The sequence below is a fragment of the Mustela nivalis genome (assembly GCF_964662115.1).
Source record: "Mustela nivalis genome assembly, chromosome: 6".
In the NCBI taxonomy this organism is placed as follows: Eukaryota; Metazoa; Chordata; class Mammalia; order Carnivora; family Mustelidae; genus Mustela; species Mustela nivalis.
Genome location: NC_139025.1, coordinates 82148224 through 82176108, shown reverse-complemented (window position 1 = coordinate 82176108; position 27885 = coordinate 82148224). Strand labels below are relative to the sequence as shown.

At 35.2% G+C, this 27885-nt stretch overlaps 1 protein-coding gene and 1 long non-coding RNA gene across 4 annotated transcripts in view; one reads left to right on the top strand and one right to left on the bottom strand.

Moving 5' to 3' along the window:
* The window catches only part of LOC309867070, a 78420-nt gene that overhangs the window by 28831 nt on the left and 21704 nt on the right, over window positions 1-27885 (bottom strand). For 2 of the 3 annotated variants that reach the window (XR_014312967.1, XR_014312969.1), the window contains one exon: window positions 26450-26984. This is a non-coding gene — a long non-coding RNA (uncharacterized lncRNA). Of the gene's footprint in view, window positions 1-698; window positions 833-1087; window positions 1241-26449; window positions 26985-27885 lie in introns of those variants that run through there. The other variant, XR_014312968.1, reaches the window with a different exon arrangement.
* On the top strand, window positions 827-21164 carry TERB2 (telomere repeat binding bouquet formation protein 2). Its single transcript, XM_082735341.1, has 7 exons — window positions 827-994; window positions 1109-1190; window positions 1933-2072; window positions 3898-3959; window positions 7679-7764; window positions 14682-14770; window positions 20095-21164. Exons 1-7 carry the CDS (start codon window positions 931-933, stop codon window positions 20235-20237), a joined length of 666 nt encoding a protein of 221 aa, XP_082591467.1. The 5' UTR covers window positions 827-930; the 3' UTR covers window positions 20238-21164.

Genomic DNA, 27885 nt, shown 5'->3' with positions numbered 1-27885 from the left:
ACAATTTCAAGAAAATTTATAGCCTTATATGCAGATATTAGAAAACAGAATGAAAATCACTCATCTCTTTCAAGAAATTAATAGAACAGCAACTTAAAATCAAGAAACTTACAAGAACAAAAATTAATGATATAGAAAATACATTAGAGTATCAACAAAGCCAGAAATTTATTCTTTGAAAAGACTGATAAAACTGACAAACCTGTGGTGAGACCAAGAAATAAAATGGCACAAATGACTAATAACAGAAATGAAAAAGGAACCATTGTTACAGAGCCTGCAGATATTTAAAAAGATAATAAAATGTTTTATCACCTTTATATCAATATTTTTGAAATTTTATTTTAAATGGACACAACACCATAAAAATATAGATTATCAAAACTGATGGGGGCGGGTAGGTGGTGGGTGGTGGAAACGAAAAGCAAAGTATAATTTTGAAACAAACAAACAAACAAACAAACAGAAATTTCAACACTGGTGCAATTTGACTGTATTTAAGAATTATTATTTTTAAGTGTGATGATGGTATTGCGGTTTTGTCTTTCTAAAAGTCGTTATCTTTTACAGATTCTAATTGAAACATTTATAAATGATAAAATGAGTTTGGCTTCAAAATAATACCTGATGCCACAGAACCTGTGGCTATGCCTGTAACAACAGCACAATAACTTTAACACTGAAGGTTTAACACTCACAAGCATGACTGACCCTTCTCCGCCACCTCGAGGGTGAAAGCTGAGCCGCTTCTTCACAATCCCACGCGCCGGTGGCTCGCCAGTAGTGACCAGACGCCTCTTCCTTTAGCTTCGGGCTTTTCCCGCCCATTACTCTGAGAACCAATCATCGAGCTTCGCTTCGCACCTCAGACCAATTAGCGATCGCCATTAGGCCCCCCTCCCCCACACCCCCGGGTGCGAGCCGATCGCCATGTTTCAAGGGCAGCGGGGTTGGTTCTGTGGCAGCGTCGGCCGAGAACTGAGGCAGTTCTGGGGTAGGCAGCTGGGTGGAAGGTGCGGGTGAGGTGGTGGGCAGAGCATCTCTGTTCTCTATGGGCCTTTTGTCCCAGGATACTTGATAGGCTCACCTTGTGCTTTTGCCTCCACAGTGGCCGAAGGGGGCTCCATCAGTGACCCAAAGGACGCCGACTTCTTGTTCAGCTGTGATGCCTCCCACCCAGACACGCTGAGGTACCTGAAGGCCACCAGTCCGTGCCTCTCGGGTCCTGAGGATCCAGGAGCTGAAAATGGAAGTCGCGGTCACTAAGAAATACTGATGATAGGAATAGACTGGAAAGGAGCAAGTTTTCAATCCTAGATTGGAAGGGGAGAGGGACATAAACAACCTTTCTCTTCTCCTTTCTGCCACAATGACATGGCCTCCTACCTGGTCCATGAGCCTTCCCGAGTTCCAGTCTTGTGCTTCTCTCCCACAGCTCTCCGTGGTGCTTTGAAGGCCATCACATTCCATATGTTTCAGCCAAATCTCCTGATTGCCCCTTCACACCTGCACCAGGTCCTGTGTTCTCAAACTTAAAACGCTTGTAGTTTCTTGAGAATTATCAGCCCACCCCCATTAATCAGTCGGTGGCCAAATCTCAGGGTACATGTATGATGTACCCATGTAAATGTTCTTGCTCACTACTACTGTCTTCCTACACACGGTCATTACCTCTTGCTGGACTATCACACTAGCTTTGACAGAGATTACTCTGCCTCCAATCTGCCCACCCGCTATCCCCCTTCACGTTGTCATTACAAAGCAGAGATCTAATCACCACTCTGGCTGCCCTTTCTCCATTCCCTTATTCCCCACTGTCCTGATTGCCTATAGATAATTATCCCTACTTCCACGCAGTTATTCTTTCTTTTGAAAGGTTGAATACATTCTTGTTTCTTTTATAATCTAAAATGTTTCATTTCTTTCTCCTAGAATATATCAGAGCCTTGATTACATAGAAGATAATGCTACAGTTTTTCACGCCTACTATCTCTCTGCAGTAGCTAATGCTGAAATGAAAAACTCGGTGGCTTTAGGTCATTTCATTCTTCCTCCTGCATGTTTGCAAGAAGGTTAGCAAAAATCTTTTATCCAATCTCTATTAGCCAAATCCACCTAGGTTTCCCAACTTTGGTTGATCTTCGTTCTCAATAAGAGATTTTTGCGTTTTGCATCATTTAATATAAGTGGAAAATCAGAGACTCGGGATCAGAGTGCCTTGGGTGTATATTCTAGCTTTGTTTGTTGCTCATTCACACATTCACTGAACTCCTGTGTGTCAGGTTTCAACCCAGGTGCTGGGGATTCAGTAGTGAATAAGACAAAAAGCATATCTTGTCCTCCCAGTGCTCCTTGGAGAGCATCCAATATTTACTAGTTTTGAGAATTTTAAAAAGTTGTTTTGAGGATAAAGTGAGATAATATATTAAGTAGTCTGACATGTGAACATTTAATAAATATTTGCTAGTTTTCAATCTCTTCATTATTATAATGAAATTTTAAGATTCATTTTAATAATGAACCCATATATTTGTATTATTCTTTATACAACTGTGCCTGGGTGGCTCAGTTGATTAAGCATTTGACTCTTGATTTCGGCTCAAGTCATAATCTCAGGGTTGTGAGTTCAAGCCCTGCATTAGGGGCTCCATACTCAGTGCAGAGTCTGTTTAAGACTCTCTCTCTCCCCCTCTGTTCCTCCCTCACCCCACAACATATGCGTGCTCTCTCTTTCTCTCTAAAATAAATAAATCTTTTTAAAAATAAAATTAATAAATAAAATTTTAAAAGATCTGTTTTAAATGAAAACATGCAATAAAAAGTATACATTATTATCCACCTAGTAGAGTCTAGTAGAAGTGTGAGATGCAAATATGAACCACATACTAATTTTAAATTTTCTAGTGTAAATAAGAAATCTGTGGATAAAATAGGTGAAATTAATGTTTTAAAGATTTGTTTGTTTTTAGAGAGAGAGAGCCCAGGGGAGGGGAGGGGCAAAGGGAGAAGGAAACAATCTTAAGCAGACTCCCCACTTGATTTCATGACCCTGAGATTGTGACCTGACTAAGCCAAAATCAAGAATTGAACACTTAACCAACTGAGTCACCCAGCTACCTCTAGGTAAAATTAATTTTAAAGAATATAGTTCATTTAGCCTAATATATCTAAAATGTCATTTCAGTATATAACCAACATAAAAATTATTGAGATATTTACATTCTTTTTTTGATGCTAAATCTCTGAAATCTAGTGTTTATTTTATACTCATAGCACATCTCACTTTGGACTAGCCACATTTCAATATGGTGCTCATATATAGCTAGTCCAGTGGTTACTGTATTGGATAACATAGGTCTAGAGGAGTGTTACCTTTTTGTCCTCAAGTGGGCTACTGTGGAAGCTTTTGAGATTATTAAGGATGATGACATATTCCTTTGATATGCTGAGCATTCTTAGAATTCCTATATTACTATGCCCACTAGACATGTTTCTCTTCCACTCTTCTTTTACCAAATTACTGAATTCTTGAGGACCTCTACTCTACAAATTTAGGAATTTTATGCCTTTTATTTTGACTGATTGGTCTATTTTATTTTGATGGTTGGCCTAAGACACAGATATCTAATGAAGGCATAAATTCCAGCAGAAAAAATTTACAATAGTTATTTTCATAATGCTTTGGAATCATCTGGGGAGGTTGTCAGAAATGCAAATTCCTGAGCTCCTCCTCAGTCTTCTGATTCAATAAGAATCTGTGTTTTAAACAAGTATCTTAGGTGAGTTTGATGCAAGTGGAATAATGCTGGCCTAGAAATTTCAGACTTCAGGTAAACTTCAGAAAATTTTACAAAATTACTTAAAAAAATAATATTGGATTTGTCTTTCTTACCACAGAAATAAGAAGAAAAGTTGGTAGTTTTATTTGGGAACAAGACCAACATATTCAGAGAGAGAAGGTAAGAGTAAATTAAAGTATTTGGTTAGAATCTCCAGTTTCAAAAGTTTTTGAAAGCAATGTAATCTGAAAAATGCTTATTTGTGACATGTTAACAGCAGTGATCCCAGTTATGGAATTTAAAGGGCATGCTTTTATTGAACATTATGCACTCTGACATTGTTTTCATACTAGTACACTGACAAATTTGAGATATTTTTGTATGAATAAAATTATTCATGTAAAAAACTTGAAAATTTGCTTTTATCATTAATTAGGGGACTAATAGGTTCACAGTATTTACCAGGTTTTTTTTTAATTTTTTATTTTTTATAAACATATATTTTTATCCCCAGGGGTACAGGTCTGTGAATCACCAGGTTTACACACTTCACAGCACTCACCAAAGCACATACCCTCCCCAATGTCCATAATCCCACCTCCTTCTCCCAACCCCCCTCCCCCCAGCAACCCTCAGTTTGTTTTGTGAGATTAAGAGTCACTTATGGTTTGTCTCCCTCCCAATCCCATCTTGTTTCATTTACCAGTTTTTTACTGCCAGCATAGATTCTGATTTACTAATTCCTGTGGTGTCATTTGTTAAATGTTTTGAATAATACCCCTCAATAAATGTGTACAATACTGGAAATTGACTGTTTTATAGCTTCTGCTGTTCTGCCTCAAATTTGTCAATGCTTTTGACTTACTTCAAAATCTTTTTGCAGTAGCCAAATTTGAGGTAATTTGAGCATCAAAAAGAATGACTAGTATGAATAAGTAATGAATAATGCATTAAATTTAAAAGAATCCATGATTCAATTGTGATACTCCAAAAGCAGAAAGAAAGAAAGAACAGAAGGAAGGAAGGAAAAGAGATGGAAGGAAAAGAGATGAGAAGAAGAAAGAAAGGCAAGAAGGAGGGTTGGAAGGGAGGAAAGGAAAGGTGGAGTAAGGGAAATTTTCCTTATAAAATAGCAACTAAATAGAAAACCCATTTTACCACTCCCAATAAAATAATTGATTTAGGCAGAGTCAATATTGGGTGTTAAAACCATGTTCTCAAATTATCACCTCACAGGTTACCTATTAGTTACAAAGGTAAGCAATGTACCTTCACAGTAGGGAGATCTGGCAGACACCATCTTAGCCAACTGGTCAAATTTAGCATCACCAAAATTGGAATAACCTCTCATTATGTTCAACTGGATGTGATATAGTAGAAAGCATACAGTGTTATCTATATAGTGTTCTTGTTCAAAATGTTTAACCTAATTAACACTCAGTTCCAGGATGTGAGACATATCACACTAGACTCTTTAAAACAATATCATAAAAAAAAAAAGCAGGAATACTGTTCTAGATTAAGAGACATAACAACTAAATATGATATATTAAACCTTGATATGATTCTGGAAATTTTAAAAATAGAAAGTAAAAAAGACATGTTGAGAACAATTGGGAAAATTTAAATTTGGATTATTAGGTGAGATTGAATTAATGTTAATTTTCTTAATTGTGATGGTAGTATTATAAAGATAAAAGAATGCTCTTTAAAGAAAATACAAGCTAAAGATTAAGGAGTAAAATGTCATAATATCTGCAAATCTTTTCAAATGATCCAGCAAAAAATAAAAAATGAGAGAAGTAATAAAATTTATTACATGCAGAGTAATAAAAATGTTGACACGTTAAGAATCAGGTGAAAGCTGTATAGTACTTACTGTATTATTCTCTAACATTTCAGAGTTTGAAAATTTTCAGAATAAACACTTAGGGAGAAAATCTTCTATGTCTGAAGTCAAGCAATTAACTTATACATTTTGTATTTCTTTCATTAGTTTTTTTTTTTTCCCAAGTTGTCATCATCTGAAAATCATAGTTGTTTTAGTATCTTTGGCTGTTTTGTACTGAGGACCATAATATCTAATCCTTGGCTTGTGATAGTGTTTTCAGGAATGTGAATGGTGACTGAATGGTTGTTATTTAACAATAATTATTAAGTATGCAGAACTTTAGAGCTAAAAAGCTCCTTAAAGCCCATTAATTAATCACTCAGTTCTGAAACTGAGAGAACCAAGGTAAAGAGAAGGTAAAAACCTGTTTTAGTTCACATGCTAGACATTAGCAAAATGGAATCAAATTTTCTCAGCTCCAACCCAATCCATTATTTTTTCTGTGAAAAAAATTAGTACCCCTCAGATTGTTTTGGAGGTTGGGGTACCAGGTGGTGGGTATAATAGAGGGCACGGATTGTATGGAGCACTGGGTATGGTGAAAAAATAATGAATACTGTTTTTCTGAAAATAAATAAATTGAAAAAAAAATTAGTAGAGTAAGCCTGATGATTCACAGACCTGTACTCCTGGATCAAATAATACATTATATGTTAATAAAAAAAAACCAGGGAAAAAATTAGTAGAACATGCCTGTAGTGATAACTGACTCTAGAAATTATGTGATTTTATGATAAATGATTTTGTTAGTTCTTTCAAAATAATGATTGATATTAGCCAATTATAATAATGTAACCATAGAATATGTAAGTAGAAAGGACTTCATTGAATGACAACAACAAGGGTAAATCTGGTAAGTAATTTGAGGAACATTATTATTGTTTGGAGTGGATTTGTGATCTAAACAGAGAAATTTCCTAATGGCATATTAAGTAATTATATTATGTGACAGGTACCAGCACCTGAGTCACTTTCACATATCTTTTTGATACACATTTTACTCTTCCTTAACTCCATAGCCTAAGACTCCATTTTAATTTTGTGGGTTTTTTTTAAATTTAAAATTTTCTTTAATTTTTTATTTTTTTAATTTTAAATTTTATTTAAATTTAAAATTTTAAAAAATTTTATGTATTTATTTGAGAGAGAGAGGAAGAGCAGAGAAAGAGAGAGAGCAGAGAGGAAGAGTGAGAGGAAGAGGGAGAAGCAGATTCCCTACAGAGCAGAGTCGGACATGGGGCTCCATCCCAGGACCCTGAGATCATGACCTGGGCCAAAGGTAGACACTTAATGACTGAGCCACCCAGGTGCCCCTCCATTTTAGTTTTGGAGGGGAAATATGATAGGTTCAGCTTACTTCATACTTTTGATTTGTAAGTTAAGGGAGTCTGGGAATTTTCAAGTCAATGATTTTTTTTTTTTTTTTAGAGATTTTATTTATTTATTTGACAGAGAGAGAGATGACAAGTAGGTAGAGAGACAGGCAGAGAGAGAGGGGGAAGCAGGCTGCCCTCCAAGCAAAGAGCCTGATACAGGGTTCGATCCCAGGACCCTGAGATCATGACCTGAGCTGAAGGCAGAGGATTAACCCACTGAGCCACCCAGGCGCCCCTCAAGTCAAGGATTTTTAAGACAGTTTAAGTTAATAAACATTTTTTTGTTTCCTTATCTTTTAAAAACTAAAGAGTAATATGGCTACATCAGGGAAAATGTAAAAAATTGAAAGAATAAAATTAGTCAAAGTTTTATGATCTAATATAATCAGAACTGATATTTTAAAAATACAGTCTTCATTACATAGCCCTAAAAGCAGATAGTATAATTGTGTGTGTGTGCAAAGTTTTGTACGTTTTTGCCAACGCACTAGATTGAATGTGCCTAAGTGTATAAATATTTTTATGATTCTTGATACATATTGTCAATTTACTTTTCTGCTTTTTTAAAAACCATTTGATTGGATCATTGGTGTGCTCATTTTAAAAAATGTGATTTCTTTTGCTATCTACAGCATGATGAAGTAATACCAAATGAAATAAAAGCCCTTAGGGAAAGCAGTGAACTAGCAACAGATCAAGAAAAAGAATTATCCAAAAGGTATTGAATTCATACATTTCTTTGATATTCAATTCAATGTAGGGATCTTCGAACACTAACTCTAAGTGTTTATCTCATTTGATTTTCACAATCTTCTTGCACAATTGATATTATCATTATCACCACTGCCATTTTACAGCAAAAGAGATCTAGGATTAGACAGGTTAATTTGCCGAAAGTCATACAAACTTATATTATTAAGTGAAGAGAAGTTGGATTTGAACTGGGTCACTGTAATTCCAGAGCCAGCCACTATGATGGACTATCCTTGCAAAAGAAAAAATAAGAATTTATGTATATTGTATTACTGTTACATTATTTTTAAATTTTTTAAGTAAGGAGATACATAAAATATGAGCAGTAATTTTATTAGGATTGGAAATTCTGAGTGATTTTCCCCTTTCCTTTCTAAACTGTTTGTAATGTGGTTACTTTGGTTTAAGAAATTAATTTTAAAAAGACAGACAATCATGGATTTACCATTATGTTGGAGCCAATCTCTGAGAAGCCCCCTTTGTTTCAGGCTTATTTATTATCCAGTCCTAATTTTGTATTTTCTGGTTCCCTGGTTTCCAAATACTGATAGAGATTACTGGCTGTTCGAAGGTCTGGCATTTAGCTGCAGAAATAAAAATGATCAAATAGTAGTGTCTCTTTTCAATATAAAAATTAAAGGGTTGGCTCAGACCTTTGGAGAACAGTCTCCCCTGAGCCCAGCAGTGTTAAATAAATCTCCAATCATCCAAGAAAAAAAAAGTAATGGGTTTACATTATATAATGTCTTCAATTTTAAGTTTTTCTTTGTTTTTTACTTATATCTCTTGTACCTGCTATTTGGTTGTTATAATTTGAAGTTAGTTGTTATCTAATTTAAACAAAGTTGTGTATTTAATTAATTTTAGTAAACTATTGTTTCATGGTCCTGTGACTTCTAGATATTCTACCACTTAAGTTAGAGAATCCATATTTTAAGTCTTGGGATCTCTATGTATAGCACTCCTTTGACCTTACTCCTTTGAACATAGCAAAAAAAAAAACTATGCTTTTTTTTGAGATAAGAAACTGGTAAAGAGAGGAAGGAAAATAAGAATGGAAGAGGTAAGACCATGAAGATATTCTTAATAGAGATATTCTCACTGGAAGAATATCTTAATGAAAATAATAGAGGAAAGAATAATAATCCTAAGTGACCTTGTAAGAAAAGGTTGGGAAATAGAAAATAAAAAGTAACTCCCAGTGCTTCACTTGACTAGGAAAGATATAAGATATATAAGTTCTTTAGGAAATAGTTGCCCTGCAAAACACGGATGCCATCAAGGAAAAGATTGGTAAGTGTGACTATCAAAAATATTTTAAACTTGTACATGGCAATAAAAACACCATAAACTAAGTCAAAAGAAAAATATGCACGTGGAAAAACACCTAACAAAAAGTAGTTTAGGATACAAAGGTGACGTACTAATTTGGGGAAAGTATGTCCAATCTAATAACAATAACAATGGAAGAAGGATATGAACAGATACCTTAGTAAGTGTCTAACCTAGAACCTTTACTTTATAGAACCACCAGAGGGTGCAGTGTGAACATAGATAAAATATACTTTGCCCTTACTCAGGAAACATTTGATTTGTTGGCATACTACTAATGGTATCCAACAGTAGGTAATGAACCAGTTATTAAACACTTGCTAGATGTACAGCACTTGTGAGCTTATTGGTTCATTTGATTCTCATAACTTTGTAAGAGATAAATGCTATCAGCCCCATTTCACAATTGAGGAAACAGGTTCAGAGTGCTAAATGTCACCCAATATTACTTACATAGTGAAGCTGAATTTGAAGCTAAGTCTAGTTGATCCAGAATCCAAACTCTTAATTACAATGCTTTTCCTGCTTTCCAGTATGTTCCCCAAATCTTCTGAAAATTGCATGAATTTAATTATTCTTATAAACATAATGCATGTAATTTTTCAAAATAGAAAAAAAGCAATTTTAAATTATAAGCAACTCCACCACTTAGAGATAACTACCAACAACATTAGTACATTTCTTATACAAATACATCTTGTTTTAATGTGCATTTTTCTTTGATTTCTAATGACTTTGAAACTTTAAAAAATTTATTAGCATTTTATATTTCTTTTCTGTGGTTTTTATCCTTTCTCCCCTTTTTATTGGGGGTCTTATTATTTGTCTTATCAACTTGTCTGGCATCTTCATATAATAGCTGTATTATCCTTTTGTGAATTTGTCACATTATGTCCTCAGTTTGTTTTCCGGCTTATACTGTTTAAAGATGTGTTTTAAATTTCTGCATCATTAAATTGATTACAGTTCCTTTATAATTTCTTCTATTGCTTTTCTATTCATAAAAGTTCTTTCCCATTCAGAGATCGTCAGTTTTAAATTTTGGAGATACCTATTTTGGTGTATGGTAATAGGTGAAGATATAAATTGATTTTGTTTTGCAACTAAGAAATTTCCACTGGTTTTTTGAATAATAAATCTATTTCTGACTGATATGTAATTTCCCTTTGTCATTTTTTTATGTATATGAGATCTATTAATCTGTGGATCTATTTCTGTATCAATACAATATTCATTTTAAATTATAAAACTTCATTTATGTATTTTAATACCTGACAAGGCAAGTCTCAAACTCATTACTCTCCTTTTATTTATTTATTTATTTATTTGACAGACAAAGGTCACAAGTACGCAGAGAGGCAGGCAGAGAGAGAGGGGGAAGCAGGCTTCCTGCTGAGCAGAGAGCCTGATGCGGGGCTCGATCCCAGGACTCTGAGATCGTGACCTGACCTGAGTCACCCAGGTGCCCCCATTGCTCTCCTTTTAAAAATATTTTCTTTAGTTCTTCATGCCTACATATTACTTTTCATTTTCAAATTTTAATTAATCAAAATCCAACACATACAAAAGGGGGTATTATGAAAATACTGGTCCCTAGTGAGCCAGTTTTTCTCCCAGAAACAACCAATATTATCATTTCTTATATGTGCGTATACTAGCAAATGCATGTATTTCATTTCTCTTTTTTCTTAACAAATGGTGACATACTATAAGCCCTGTTCAGTCCCTTGCCTTTTTTCACTCATTAATTTACCTTGGAGATCACTCCATATTATTACATAAAGAGCTTTTTCACTTTTATACTGTATAGTGTTCCACTATGTGGATTTATCATAATTTACTTAACTAGTTGCTTATTTTTTTTAAAGATTTTATTTATTTATTTGACAGAGCGAGATCACAAGTAGGCAGAGAGGCAGGCAGAGGTTTGTGGGGGAAGGAAGCAGGCTCCCTGCTGAGCAGAGAGCCTGATGCAAGGCTCTATCTCAGGACCCTGAGATCATGACCTGAACAAAGACAGAGGCTTACCGCACTGAGCCGCCCAGGTGCCCAGGCTCCCCTCTAGTTGCTTATTTTAATGGACTTTTAGGTAATTTCTAATTTGCTGTTTATAACAATGCTTCAGTGACTGATTATGTAATGTAGCTTTTTAGGGGTGTAAGTGTCTTTAGGGTAATTCTTAGGAGGTCAAAAGGCATGTAGATTTGTATCCTTGATAAGTCTTACCAAATTGCCTTCCATACCAGTTAAATCAATTTATGTTCCTACTGGTTGTTTATAAAAGTGTCTTTTCCAGCTAGGGGAACCAAACATCCAAGTTTGCTTAGAACTCTCCTGATGTTAACACTGAAAAGTCCCATGTCCTGAGGAATCCCTTAATCTAGGGTAAATTGGGATGGTTAGTCATCTTATTTTATAATACCTCCCCCAACATAGAGTACTATCATGTATTTTGGTTTTTGTTAATCTAATAGGTATAAAATGGTATCTTAGTCTCCTTTTGTTTGAATTGTTATTATTATGAACAAGGTTGTGTGTCTTCAGGTGTTCTTCATTTCTGTGAACTGTTTGTTCATATCCTTTGCACATTTTTCTATTGATCGAGTTTTACTTTTATTTTTTGATAAGAACACTTTACATTTTAGGAGAATTGCTTCATTGTGAAATGTTGGAATTAATCCTTAGCCTATTGTCTAAAATGCTGGGTTTGGGGCGCCTGGATGGCTCAGTGGGTTAAGCTTCTGCCTTCGGCTCAGGTCATGATCCCAGGGTCCTGGGATTGAGCCCCGCATTGGGCTCTCTGCTTGGCAGGGAGCCTGTTTCCCCTTCTTTCTCTGCCTTCCTCTCTGCCTACTTGTGATCTCTCTGTCAAATAAATAAATAAATAATCTTAAAAAAAAATGCTGGGTTTGTCATGCAAATATATTTTACTATATACATTAATGCTTATTAACTTTTTTTTAAAATGGCTTTCAGGTTTTGTGTTGCACTTAGGGAAGTCTTCCTTCTCTTAAGATTATTATTATTTTTTTTTGCTTTGGTTTCTTCTTAATTACTTATTTTTCAATTTAAATTTGTGACACATTTGGAATATGTCTTTGTGTAATAAGTGAGGTGGGGATCCACTTTTTTTTCTTTCCTTCAGATAGCTAACTACTTGTGGCTATTGATTAAATAATTTATCTACCCCTCCCCTAAACCTGCCTTAAAATGCCACCTTTATCAAAGGGTTAGATTCCTATAAGGATTTGGGTCTATTTCTGCATTTTATATTTTTATATTCCATTCATTTGCCATACAAATGACTCTGTTTTAGTTCTTTATAATATGATTTAGTATCTAGTGCTAGTTTTCCTCTTTACTCTTTTTCAAATTTTCTTAGTTATTCTTTTTGCTGGTTTGTTTTTATGTCTGAATTTTAGAGGCACCTTGTTCATATATTTTTAAAAAGGTACTGTTGTTACTTCTAGTAACATTACAAAAAATATATAGATTAACTAAGGGAGACTATCTCTGATACTGAATCTTCTTATCTGAGAAAATGGTATTTTTTCCCCATTTGTTCGAATTTTCTTTTGTGGCCCTTGAGGAACATTTTCATATTCTCTTCATATAAATTTTATTTGTCTTTTAAGATTATTGCTAGTTTTTTTTCCATTCCATTATAAATTTGGTCTGCCTCTTATTAGATATTCTAACATGTTGTTGTTCAGGTAAATTTTAGAATTATTTTTTTTCTTAACCTCTAAAATACCTATTAAGAATTATGTTAATTTTTTTTTAAAGATTTTATTTATTTATTTGACAGAGTGAGATCACAAGTAGGCAGAGAGGCAGGCAGAAAGAGAGGAGGAAGCAAGCTCCCTGCTGGGCAGAGAGCCCTATGTGGGGCTCAATCCTAGAACTCCACAATCATGACCTGAGCCGAAGGCAGAGGTTTTAACCCACTGAGCCACCAAGGCACCCCGAGAATTATGTTAAAATTTAAGAAGAACTGATAACTTTATAATTTTCTATATTCCTCTGCAGGAGAATGTTTTTTGTTTTTCTTTACTTTCCTTTTCTATATTCCAATAAAATTTCCCATTTTTCTGCATGTAGAATGACAAATATCTTGTTATGGTTATTTCTAGATTTTTATGAATTTTGTTGCTGTTGTAGATTGGTTCATTTTTTCCATTTTATTTTTAATTAGGTATTGCTATTATATAGGAAAGTTATTGAATTGGGGATATTTGTCTTATAAATATCCACTTGGAATCTTTAAGATTCTAGAAATATTTCAGTGATTCTCTTGGCTTTTCAGGGTGTATAATCATATCATTTGTTAATATGAAAGATTGCTTCTTCCTTCTTACTAGATGTCTTTTCCATTTCCTTCTCTACCTTCCCCCATCTCATTGCTTAGCCAGAAATTTTAAAGCCATACTAAATAACAATAATGGTTATCCTTTTATAGTCCTGACTCTTCTGGGAACATTATTTTGCTTTGTTTGAAGGATCTTATCCTAACTGAGCTGTCATTTCTTTTGTAAGAGTTCAGTGCACCTGGGTGGCTCCGTTGGTTAAGCATCTGCCTTTGGCTTAGGTCATGATCCCAAGTCCTGGGATCAAGCTCCACATCAGGCTCCCAACTTGTTGGGAATTCTGCTTCTTGCTCTGCCCCTTCCCCTGCTCATGTGCTCTCTCTCTCTCTCTCACACCTGCTCTCAAAAAAAATCTTTAAAAAAAAAAGAGTTCAGATGAAACCTAATTTTTAAGCAAATTGAAAATAAAGCTTTACTTTCACTAAGTATAACTTTAGATTTTTTTAAGGAAAATAATAAATTAAGGATGACCCCAACTTTATTATTGAGGTTTTTATTTTCATATAATTGTATTATCTATTGGTTATATGTAGTCTAAATACAGTAAAAATTATTACTTGGCAGAGTTAGAAAACAGAATATTTTAGTTGAAAACTACTTAGCTCTTAAAAGTGAGAATATAATTAAGTATACTATACAACCACACTCCGAATACTTTAACTTTTTTTCTTTTTAACTCAGAAGTCACTTCAGAATCTTAGTGTACCTCATGATTTCTCCAAATTTCATTTTTTTATTTAAAGCATTGAAGTACTAGTTAATAGAGTTCCAAATCTTTAAATACTGAATAACAAAAAATGCTATGATTATTTCAAATAAACCCCACTATACTTTGGCATATTTAAAATTATATATATATATATATATATATATATACACACACACACATATATATAATCTAATTATAAAGTATTATTGAATTATTTTGCTTTTAAGAATACTGAAAAGACTTATGCCTCTATATACACAAAAAATATGTTTTGTGAAGTGGCCAAGAAAGCCGAAAATATCTATATGGGAATTTGTATTACTTAGAAGCACAAAAGAAGTTTTGCTAACATTTTCACCCAATAAGATTGAAGTCTGCTCAAAAACAAATAGATTACTGTATATATATTGTCTGGAATAATTTCTCAGGGAAAAACAAATATAAATAAGACTTTCTGTATATTTGATTTTATAGCACAGAAAAGCATTTTATAAGGACTCCAGTTACAGAAAAGCAGATGTACTTCCCTCTTCAGAATTATCCTGTGAACAACATGGTAACAGGTAATTTAAAATAAAATAAAATTTAGAGAAAACCCAAATAGGGAAGAAACAAAAGACTATTTTGTATGATAAAGCATTAAATACCCAATGTACAATAATGCATTAAATAAATCTGCAGAACTGACCCAGAGATAGGTCCCATGTTTTCTGTTAAAACATTTGTCTATTGGTAGCGTGAATACACATCCTTGTGTACACAAGACAGTCCCAGTTTATGTCTTTTGTCCTGGGATCAGTTTTTTCCTCTTGAGTGTCCCAATTTGGAAGATAAATTATATGGACAACTCTAATCATAGTTTTCTCTGAGAATCTGACAGAACATAGACCCCCTTCCCTAGCATGCACACATACAAACATAACACACCAACTTTGCATAAAATTTAAAGAGGTTCACAGGTGTCCCCAGACTCCGTATTTGGGTTTTCTAGTACCTGACATGTAGAAGGACTGCTTACTAAGACTGACATGAAAGGGTGGAACCATGGGAATCAGATGACACTGGCCATTGGGATTTGGACAACAGTTAAGTGAGGTTGGTATTTATATACTTTGATCTAGGTAGTATTCAGTAGGGTCACGGATTGTTTTTTAAAATATTGTGTTTCAAACACAGCAACTTAGAAGTATAGGTTTTTGAAATTTCATTTTTAAAAATCATTTGTATATTTATCACATTCTCTTTATCAGTGTTAAAACTAACTCTTGCATCTTCCACAAATTCTTACATCTTCTCTCATAGTACTATTCCTTCTTATGTTTGGTCGAGTCATTTGTTTCATTATTTTTTTTCTTCTGTTCATAGCCTTTAGAAAAGCACTTTATTATTATTATTTTTTAAAGATTTTATTTATTTATTTGACAGAGAGAGAGATCACAAGTAGGCAGGCAGATAGAATGAGCCTAATGTGGGGCTCAATCCCAGGACCCTGAGATCATGACCTGAGCCGAAGGCAGAGGCTTAACCCACTGAGCCACCCAGGTGCCCTAGAAAAGCACTTTAAAAAGAACTTTTAATGTGTCTTCTGAGGCTGTGTCTGTTACCTAACTTTCACAGCAGAGAAGTCAGTTCTGGGGTTCTTAGGAGCAATCGTGGCCTGCAAAGGACAATGAGCTAAGTAGAAATACTTAAGTTCTAATATCGGGAGCGGCGATTGCTACCCTAATTTATCCCTAGATCTAAACATTCAGATAAAATGTAGGTACCCCTAAAACCACGGTTGTGGCCTATTACTGGTATTGATTTTGTTTCAGGCAACTTTATCACCAGATTCTAAATGTCTTATGTTCATTTGGATTTACCAAGTGTTTGATAGCATATTTTAAAAATCAATGATAAGTGTTAAAATCAGCCGTATAATAAAGACAAATCCTTAGATTTGGACATGTAACAATACTGTTCTGTTTCATTGCTGACTATTCAAAAGACATGAAAGTGTTGTATTAAAAACAAACTAAAAAGAACTATGAAAAATCATTAGATTTTTTAAAGTAAAATTTCAACCTGTGATAATCTTTTGTTAATTTTATTGATAGAGCCAAAGTAAAATTTTCTGATCTTTTTATTTTCTTGATTATTTTCTTTCCTTATATTTCTATATTAAGATTTTATTTTTTTAAGTTTATCTATTTATTTTAAGTAACTTCCACACCCAACACTGGGCTCCAGCTCATGACCCTGAGATCAAGAGGCATGGCTCTTCTGACTGAGCCAACCTGATGCCCCTACATTAAAACTTTTATAAAAAATTTTTTTAAACTTTAAACTGTACTTTCTTGAAAGAAAATTTCAAGCTTTAGAGATGATTCTTTGACTTTAGTTTTGATGTGAAATGACAACTACTCCCCCCCCCCTTTTTTTTAAATCATGCCCATCTGCTCTATAGGAAGGAATAACTTCTTGTTGGAATATAGTGAGTGACAGTTCTAATTTAGGCAGTGGTAGTAACTTCTGTGACTGTAACTTGACTGTGTCTTCCTCAAAATGGATTGGGTTCAATTCAATGACTGTTAAGTATCTTAAAATAGAACTAATTAGATTTTAGTTTGTAGAAAATACAAGTTGGAACTATACCCTAGAATCGGTGGTCCCAAGTTGTGACAACCAAAAATATCTTCAGATAGTGCCAAATGTCCCATAAATTTCAAGGGATTTTTTGTCTTTTTTGGTCTCTTTTTGTTAGTTTTTGCTTTTGATCAGAATTAAATTATTTTAGTCTGATATCATTACATATCACCCATGATAAGAAATTCTGATTGACTACTACATGTGTGACTAATTTTAAAAATTAGTAAATAACTAGAAATAATTTGTGACTGTAAATATCTTGCAGGCAAAAATTTTCAAACCAAAAAGTTCTGATAATTAAAAATCTGGGAACTTATAATAGATACCGTATTAGTTACCTGTCACTGTGTAACATATTGCTCTAAAAGTTAGCAGCTTAAAACAATGAAAATTTATTACTTGATAGTTTCTGAGGGCCAGGAATCCAAAAGCTTCTTAATTAGATACTCTGTCTCAAAATCTCTCCTAAGGTTGCAGTCAAGTTGTCAGCTAGGCTGAAGTTACTCAGGGACAAGTGGTACTGGAAAATCCATTTCAAAGCTCACTCATGTGGTTATTGGCAAGCTTTGGGTCCTTGCTGATTTTTGGCCAAAGGCCAAACTTCTCACCAAGAGGGCCTCTCCATAAGGCTGGTCACAACATGGCAGGTCACTTTCCTCAGGTGAGAAATACAAGAAGGAAAAAAAGAGCATACCCAAGACAGAAGCCACTGGTCTCTTTTTCTATCCTACTCAGAAGTGGCATACAATCACTTCTGCCATGTGCTGTTGGTCATACAGACCAACCTAAGTACAGACTCTCTTTCTAGAGACTACACAAATTTGTGAATTCCAATAGATAGGGATCATTTAGGGCCATCTGGGAAGCTGGCTACCATAGATATGTATGGAATTCTCCACCAAGAATACCTTTCTTAGGAACTTTCTTTTCTTCCCCCTCAATTCATCTGATACACAGAAATAGTCATTTCCTAAAACATGAGCTTGCTCCTCACCCCCAGCAGTTGCCTTGGGAATGAATACCTGATTTGAGTTGGACCAATCATAGCTTTCTCTAGATTTTTATACATAGAATGCAGCCAATCAAATCATTCTCATTCAGGTGACCTTGGCTTTTTACATCTAAAACTTTGAAGTCATGTGGGTCCATGTTTCCTACCATGCAAAAAAAGCCAACTTGCCTCAAGAGAGAAGAACTGAAATTAACACACAGAGAAAAATTGGATACCAGTGAGAGACAGCTGTGAGCTCTGGTTACTTCTGAGGCCCGGCAATATGTCTGCCTTCTTACAGTTTGGTTGACACAGCAATCTTTCTATTAAGCTAGTTTAGTTTGAGTGTCAGTGAACTTCAGCCTGAAGTCCTAACTGCTTCAAAACTGCTAAAATAATCCATTCATGATGCAAAAATGTCCTATCTTTCTTATAGGAATATTTTTATTAATATTTAAATGATTTTAAAAATTCCTATCCTCACACATACCTTTAGAAACTTCACACAGTGCAATTAACTAAATGTTAGTATTTTCCTTTAGTAGTTTATTTTACACAGAAACTTAGTCATTAGGCAAAGATTGTGAACCATATGGAGTATAGAAATAGTGCTCAAGAGATTTTCTAAAGTAAATGATTATGATTAAAATAGCTTTAAAGACACTACTCAGTTTTATATTTGTGAATTCATATTTAATTTATTAACTGTCAATTTATTATATATTATTAAAAGCAATCAATCATTCTAAAATCAATCATCTTTGAGCTGTACCCAAATTTTTCCTCACACACTATTGACTTCTAAATTAGGTTTCAGTTTTAATATCAATTATAAATATATTACTCATAAAATATAATAACTCAGATAAGCAGTTGCTGTGAAGATAATATTGCTTCAAGTCATTGAGTCCCTTTTTTTTTTTTTTTTTTTTTGAAGTGAGTGCAAGTTTATTAAGTGAAGGCAAGGACAGAAAGAAAGGGAAAAAAAAACCCTTTAGAGTGAGAGGGGTCCCAAATGGGTTGCCCTAAAGTCATTGAGCCCTTAAGCTTTTAAGCTCTCCACATTCTAAGATGGGTTTTTTAATACTCTTATCAATTTCAGATTACTGTTATCAAAGTTAATCACACTCATAACCTTTGTTGACTTAGCAGTAATACTGATTATTCTTAATCTATTATTTTTAAAAGATTTTATTTATTTATCTGAAAGAGAGCATGGGGGTACGGGTTAGGGCCAGAGGGAGAGAGAGAAGCAGATCTCCCCTCAACACACACCTTAGAGAGCAGGGAGCCCGATTCGGGATTCAATCCCAGAACCCTGAGATCATGACCTGAGCTGAAGGCAACTTAACCAACTTAGCCACCCAGGCCCCCCCTTTCCTTAATTTCTTATTATAGAATGCTAACCCTGTGTTAGCAGTGCAGGAAAGTGTGTCCTGCTCTACTAGTGAAGATGAGCTGTTTGTGTTGTTAGTAGCTATTGGATAGATAGTTCTAAGTTATTGTATTCTAAGCCAGACACTTTCCAGTTATTTTGGTCTAGGTACTTTATGTTTTATCCTCAACCTGGACATTATACTGTCAGTAGTCAAAGTGGATAATCAAATATTTGTGTTTTAAAAAGAGGTAGAAGGGGCTCCTGGGTGGTTCAGTTGATTAATTCAGTTTTAGCTCAGGTCATGATCTCAGGTCCTGGGATCCAGCCCTAAATTAGGCTCTGTGCTCAGCATGGAGTCTGCTGGAGACCGTCTCCCTCTCCCTCTGCTCTTCCTCTGCTCACTCTCACTCTCACTGCTCACACTCTCTCTAAATAAAAAAATAAAATCTTTAAAAATAAATAAATAGGGTGCCTGGGTAGCTCAGTTGGTTGAGCGACTGCCTTCGGCTCAGGTCCTGATCCTGGAGTCCCAAGATCGAGTCCTGCTTCAGGCTCCCTGCTCAGAAAGGAGCCTGCTTCTCCCTCTGACCCACTCCCTTCTTGTGCTCTCTCTTACTCTCTTTCTCTCTGCCGCAAATAAATAAATAAAATCTTTTAAAAAGGTAAAAGAAAATAAGAGATAGATGGCTGCAGGGAGTGGGGAGTTGGGAAGGAGGTGTTCCGTGGTAATTATCAAGTTTCATAGAGAATCTTCTCACTGGCATTATTTCTTCTTTTCACTTTTTTCTAAAAACTTTCTTTAGAAATTTTAACTCTAATAAGTCAAAGATACTTCAAAACAGTATGATAGCATGATAGGATATCAAATATATGTATTTTTTATTTTGTAGGTTATATATCAATTGATGCCATGAAGAAATTCCTTGGGGAGCTACGTGACTTTATTCCTGGAAGCTCAGGATATTTGGCATACCACGTTCAAAATGAAATTAACATGTCTGCTATAAAAAACAAATTGAAGAGAAAATGTTAAGTTAAATTTTCTTTATATCTAGGCATTTATTTTTTCTGAAATTTTACCAAAGATGTGCATAATTTTACATTCTCCCCTTTGGGAGAGGGGAACGGGGAAATGGGAGAATTCTGTTTCTTTCTCAAAATGTGTCTTCCGGAATTTCAGAGTCATTCTTGCTCCATGATTTGACATTTGAGCTGGATTTTTTCCCCCAGCTTGTAATGTTATGTCCACAAATCCCGAGTATGTAGTTGTTATGGAGTAATTGTCTTTAAAACACTTCATAAGAAGTCTCAGTCCATCAGATGGTCTTTTGGCTTTAACATTCTATTAATTATTGTTTTTCTAGGTTCAGCGCTGTGAGTACTAAGTTTAATGATTCTGGTCATCTTATTTTGATTTTAAAAAATTAAAATGTTATTGTTGAGTTCTAAATCATTGTTTCTATCTTGAAAAATATGGAGAAAAACGTTTTAATGATACAGACTTCATGTGTGGACAGCTCCTGATAACATATACCAGAAGTGATTTAATGTATACAATACTATATCATCTGAAATAGGCCCTCACGTCACCTTAGAATCACGGTGCTGGAAAGAACCTTAGAGAACAATGAGGAAGAAGGCCTTGAAAGTGTGTCCTGCCTAGAGTGACTAACTAGGGGCCAAATAAGGACTAGAACATGACTGTTTCAAATGTAACTGACAGCAGATCTGCAAAGCCAAAACCAGCCAACATGCTTGGCTTATTTTTTAAATAATGATTTCAAGACAGCAACTTCTTATCTTTATATATATGGTCATACTATATAGAATCTGGTGGATTTATTACTTTATATATATGATATACTTTTTGTGAGGCTATCATCTTTTTAAAACTGTACTTTCTCCTAGGAAGTGCATACCAGCTGCAGAATTATCTAAAGAAAATGCACTTTTTAAAAATGTTTGAAAAAAAAAAGTGTTTGGATCATTTGGGTGTATATGGGCTCTGACCTTTCCTTTCTCCCATGATTCAAATTTCATTATACAGCATATTAAGGTAATCTCAGCATCATTTGAAAATTCTATTTTCCCCTTATGGTAACTTTTCCTTATTTATATTTGTATTTATGATTAACTCTTCTGAACTTGTAAACTAAAACAAAACAAAACAAAAAAACCCCACTAAACTAAATGTTAATTACCTTTTCCTGAAACATATTAAATGTTATCTCTCCTGAACACTTTATCTCAGTCACATTGTTTCTTACATAGAAACCAAGCATGTCTGTGGATCTTAAATTAATGATTAAAAGCACTAAGTAAATTTACATTAAGTTGTGTACACTGTGATTTCTGGGAATGTTCAATATTTTTCTGATAGTGTTAATATAGTAAATAAAAAACTACAACCACAGTGATTTCTAAGGAAAATTAATTACATCTTTAGGAGTGTAGAGAAGACTAGGTACAATGCATATCCTTGAAATACTACCAGAAGCAAAAAAAAAATAAAAATAAAAATAAAAAAAATCAGTTGATAATGTAAGCCCTTTGGAATTGGAAACATATGAACAAATAAAAGCGGCAAAAATAAAGTGTTTTGATAAAAATTGATGGTCTTAATGGGACCTGAAAGGAAGTGAGATTTTACTTATTGTTCATTTAAGCCACTTTTTATTTGCTTAGTGTATCTGACTGATAGTGCCTCTGGCTCCCATCTTATAAAAATACTCATCCCATTTTAGAACTTTTGGTTATTTCTCTACCCTTTTGCAGACATGTCTCCTCTGATGCTTTTCACTATTAGTCATAGTTATTCCTCATACTGCTTAATTTAGTGTATAGTTCTTAGTTCATCTTAATTCTTTCATCCTTTGTGACCAGATTACTTTTCTCTAGATTTTGATGGGGTTTTGTGACAGTTAAATTACGAGTTACTGGGAGAGTCTGTGAGTTTTCTGAATGTGTGTTTTCCTTTCTCTCATGATGATAAAACCCCTAATTTCTACCTGGGTACATGGTACCTGGGATAAAGACCATATTCTCGGTCTCACTTGAAGTTAAGTATGGCTCTATCACAATGTTTTGGTCAATCAGTGCACAGCAGAAAGGGCATCTGGGAACTTTTGTTAAAGACCTTTGGCACATACACTTGGTCCCCTTTGCTTCCACCCCTGCTCTTTCTGTTTCTTTCATGTTGTTGCTTGGATGAACTGTAACAGCAAGAACTATACCCTATGATTGACAGAGCAGTAGACTGTGCCTGGGACCTGTGACAGGAGCCTGGGATCCAGAGGTCATTGGAGAGATATCTGCCATCTCAGCCCTGGGTTGACTTTTATGTGACAGAGAAATAAACTTCTGTTTTGTTTAAGGGAGTATATTTTCATGTCTCTTGCTGCTAGAGTAATTTGAATTGAGGCTTAAGGACAGGCCACTGACCTTATTGTATGGGAAAGAATTGTGTGGAAGATACTAGTTCTTTACACCTGTAAAGTGTTGACAGATTTATGATGTTGAAAACATGTAGGTGACCTTAGGGATATCACCTCTCTATTATAATGTTTTGTAGTAGTTTTAGTAAAAAACGGTTCTTTCACATGGAGTGTTTGGTTACACTAAGCAATGTGAAAAACTAAAAATAAACTGTTTAATAATGAACGAATAGAATGGCACCTTAAATAATTTTATTTATTTATAAAAGATTTTATTTGTTCATGAGAGAGAGAGAGAGGGAGAGAGTCCAAGAGAGAGCACAAGCAGGGGGAGGGGCAGACCAAGAGGAAGAAGCAAACTCCAGGCTGATCAGGGAGTCCAACCAGGCTCAATGCTGGGTCCCAGGACCCTGGGATCAGGACCTGAGCCAAAAGCAGGTACATAACTGAGTGAGCTACCCAGGAACCCACCACAAATCATATTGCAGCAATTTAATGGAATAGCCATTTTTTCTTTTTAATAGCTTTATTAAGCTATAATCATATAGCATAAAATTCACCCATTATATATAATTCACCCATAAAACCATTAAAATGGTTTTTAGTATCAAAACAGAATTGTACAACTATCACCACAGTCTGATTTAGAACATGTTCACCCCCAAAAGAAACCCACTAGTAGTCACTGCCCATGCCCCCTCCCCCCCATCCCCAGCCCTAGGCAACTACTCATCTACTTTCTGTCTCCATAGATTTGCCCATTCTGGACATTTTATATGTACAGAATCATATAACATGCTCTTTGATGACAAGCTTCTTTCACTGAGCATAACATATTCAGAGTTGATCCATGTTCTATCATGTATCAGTACTTCTTTTCTTTTTTATTGCCAAGTAGCATTCCATTGTTTGGAAGATACTACATTTTATTTATCTGTTCATCAATTGATGGACACAAGTTTTTTCTACTTTTTGGCTATTATGAATAATGGTGCTATGAACATTTAGTGCACAAGTTTTTTGTGAATGTATGTTTCTGTTTCTCTTTGGTATATGAAAGTGGAATTGGTTTCTCTTTGGTATATGAAAGTGGAATTGCTGTATCACATGGCAACTACGTTTAACATTTTGAAGACTGCCAAACTGCTTTCCAAAGTGGCTGCATCATTTATCCACCAGCAATGTATGAGGGTTCCAATTTGCCCACATCCTCACTAACATTTGTTATTACCTGTTTTTTTTTTTTTAATATAGCCATCCAAGTGGGTGTGAATTGTTATCTCATTGTGGTTTTGATTTGCATTTCCCTTATGGCTAATGATGTTGACCATTTTTTTTCACATACTTATTGACTATTTTTATATCTTCTTTGGAGAAATGTCTAACTGTTAGACGAGGTCATCAAGAGGATGTGACCACTGATTAACCTGCAATTTGGACCCAGGCAATTGGAAGCTCCTCATCCCTTCCCATGTCCCTGAAATGTGTGTTCTGCCCACTGTTTCCCACAGTGAGAGCCATTTTAAAGGGTGCAGACTTGAGGAGAGCAATATGGTGTTAAGACCATCTGGCCAATATATATTCAATTTAACTCAGTTAAAGCCTCTATATAAATGTTTAAGATTCTGGTGGGTGTGTGCAGATATCTATCCATCTTGCAACTGCCCAAGACAAGCCTTGTATGTAAGTGCCCTTGCTTATTAAACTATCACCTACCAATCTGGAGTGGTCTGCCTCTTTCTTCAGCCTTTCCTTGTCCTCTGTATCTGGGGCCAGTTACAGATTTCACCTTAGTTTAGGTTGTCTTTTTATTATTGAGTTGTAGTAGTTTATATATATATATTCTGGATGTAATGCCTTATCACAGATATGATTTATAAATATTTTCTCCCATTCTGTGGGTTTTCTTTCACTGCCTTGATGGCATTGTTTGCAACACAACAGTTTTTTAATTTTGATGAAGTCCAGTTTTTATATCTTTCTTTTGGTTTTATATCTAAGAAGTCTTTGCCTAACCCAAGATCATGAAGACTTAGGCTATGTTTTCTTCTAAGGCTTTTTAAAATAAGATTTTATTTATTTATTTGTCAGAGAGAGAGAGAGAGAGACAGAGAGGGAGCACAAGCAGGGGGACAGGCAGGCAGAGAGAGAAGCAGGCTCACTACTGTGCAAAGAGCCCAATGCAGGACTTGATCCCAGGACCCTGGGATTATGACCCAAGCTAAAGGCAGCCACTTAATGGACTGAGCCACCTAGGCATCCCCCTTCTAAGACTTTTATAGTTTTAATTCTTACATTTAGGTCTGGGATTCATTTTGAGTTAATTTTTGTATATGGTATAAGGTAGGAGTATAAATTCACTCTTTTTATTTTATTTATTTGACAGACAGAGAGAGAGAGAGAACACAAGCAGGGGGAGCATCAGAGGGAGAGAAGAATGCTCCCCACAGAGGAGGAGGAGCCCAATGTGGTACTTGATCCCAGGACCCTGGGATCATGACCTGAGCCGAAGGCAGTTGCTTAACCAACTGAGCCACCCAGGAGCCCCACAAAGTCATTCTTTTTCATGTGGATATCTAGTTGTTGCAATACCATTTGTTGAAAAGACTATTCTTTCCCCTACGAATTCTCTTAGCAGGAATAACCATTTTATTTTTCTGATTATGTGTGATGTGTTCTTATGAAAAATTAAACAACATATAAATAATATTAAAAGTCCCTTAAAATGCTACCTTCAAAGATAATGATTGTTAATACTATAAATAAGTGGTCTAAAATAATTGCTCTCTAAGGGACCTTCCAGACCTATGAGTCTATAATATTTTACTAGGTATAAATTATTCCCAGAAATACTATTTAGCACAAATTTCTATTTAGTATGAGTAATTCCCTGAAGTACTCAAATGAAAGATCTAGTGGCCCACTGCCCTATCTATCATCCTGCTACTAATATATACCAGAAAAACCCACTTGAAGCTATTAACAATTTATTAAAATATATAAATCTTTCCTGGGGTACCTTAGCTATTTTTTGTTTGTTTGTTTGTTTTACTTTGCATGCTGCAGTATGTCAAAGCAAACATGCTCATAAATGACACCTGGGCTCATATCTTCTGGCCTAGGGAGGGCATCACATCTCAGTAGCAGTATAAGGGAGTGGCTAAGAGCAGAGTCAGACTGTCTTGTTTTAAATTCCAATATAGTGCTTATCTAGTTGAGTGATCTTAGACCAGTTACTTAACCTGTCTATGTTAAATGGGAATCATAATGCCAAAATCATAGGGAAATTGTGAGGCTTAAGCAAGTACTTCAGGTAAAGTACTTAGGGCAACGACTGGCACTTAATAAGTGCTCAGTGAAAAAGTTATATAGGGGCACCTGGGTGACTCAGTCGATTAGGCAGCTGCCTACAACTCAGGTCATGATCCTAGAGTGCTGGGATTGAGCCCCATGTCAGGCCCCCTGCTCAGTGGAGAGTCTGCTTCTCCCTCTCCCTCTGCCATGCTGTTCTGCCTACTTGTGCTCTCTATCTCTCTGTCAAATAAATAAATAAAATCTTAAAGAAAAAAAAAGAAAAAGTTACATAGTTTCATTACTATTATTACTACTAGCATATTCTAGTATCATACTAACATATCTAATATATACTATCATATCTAGTATTATTACTAGCATATTTAGTACTTTCTAAACTCAACTTGGGGTTACTGGATATGGAGGAATGAAATAGAGTTAAGATGCTCTGTATTCTTTCCTGTAATTCACAAAAACCAAATAATTTAATTCAAATAAGAGGAGAAATAGGCAAATATAGAATTATAGTGAGAGATTTTTAATATATCTCCCAGTGATTCACAGAAAGCAAACCAAATCATTAAGGATATGGATTTAGATAAACAAACTAATGAACGTGGCTTAATTGATACATACAGAACACCACACCCAACAATTATAATTGTCAGTTAAAAAAACACACACAGAATATTTAAATAAATTGACCATGTTCTGGAGAACTATTCTTGCATTACAAATAACCCATAAATGTAGAGCTTAAACATAGCAATTTATTATCTCTCAAGGTTCTGTAGATTGGGCTCAGCTGGGTAGTTTTCACTTAGAGTCTCCAGTGTGACTGCAGTCAGAAACAGCTGAGACTAGAGTCATCTGAAGTCTTGACTAGATAGCCAGGATGACTAGTCACATGTGCTGGCACCTGGGTCCTCCTTAGCCTTGCCTTCTCTTCTCAAGATATCTCATCCTCCACAGTCTCTCCACATGGCTCAAGTCTTTCAAGCCTGGTGGCCTCAGGGTAGTCACTTCTTACATGGAAGCCATCATCCAAGAAGCTGGGAGCAAAAGATGTAAGGCTATTTTTTCTTGGTTATCTTGGAATTCTGCTGAGATTCCAGGGGATGGAAACCTAGACGTCCCCCTTCTTAATGAGGAAGCTGCATAGTCACATAGCAAAAGAGCATGAGGCATTGAAGATGTTTGTGGCCATCTTTGGAAAGTATTATCTGTTACGGACCATATACTGGGTCATAAAGCAAGTCTCAACAAATTTCAAAGAACTAATATATTTGAAGTGCGTTCTCTAACCACAGTACAACTAGGCAAGAAATCAATAAAAAATAATAACTAGAAAATCCCCATATCTAAATATTAAAATATATCCTTCTAAAAAACCCATGCATTAAAAAAATCATGATGGGGGTGCCTGGGTGGCTCAGTGGGTTAAGCCTCTGCCTTCAGCTCAGGTCATGATCTCAGGGTCCTGGGATCGAGTCCTGCATCGGGCTCTCTGCTCAGCAGGGAGCCTGCTTCCTCCTCTCTCTCTCTGCCTGCCTCTCTGCCTACTCGTGATCTCTGTCTGTCAAATAAATAAATAAAATCTTAAAAAAAAATCATGATGGAAATTATAAAATATTTTAAACTAAGTGATAATAAAATAAAAAAGTGGTGGGAGGGGTGCCTGGGTGGCTCAGTGGGTTAAAGCCTCTGCCTTCAGCTCAGGTCATGATACCGGGGTCCTGGGATCAAACCCCACATCAGGCTCTCTGCTCAGCAGGAAGTCTGCTTCCCTCAGCCCCCACCTGCCTCTCTGCCTACTTGTCATCTCTGTCTGTCAAATAAATAAATAAAATCTTAAAAAAAACAAAAGTTGTGGTATACTGCCAAAGCCGTACTTGAGGAAACTGTGTAGTCTTAAATAAATACTGGAGATAAGAATAGAGACTAAACGGGTGC

Coding starts and splice junctions, on each gene's coding strand:
- TERB2 (XM_082735341.1), top strand. CDS start 931: ATGTTTCAAGGGCAGCGGGGTTGGTTCTGTGGCAGCGTCGGCCGAGAA. Junction 995..1,108: donor AGAACTGAGGCAGTTCTGGG/GTAGGCAGCTGG, acceptor TTGCCTCCACAG/TGGCCGAAGGGGGCTCCATC. Junction 14,771..20,094: donor TGTGAACAACATGGTAACAG/GTAATTTAAAAT, acceptor TTTATTTTGTAG/GTTATATATCAATTGATGCC.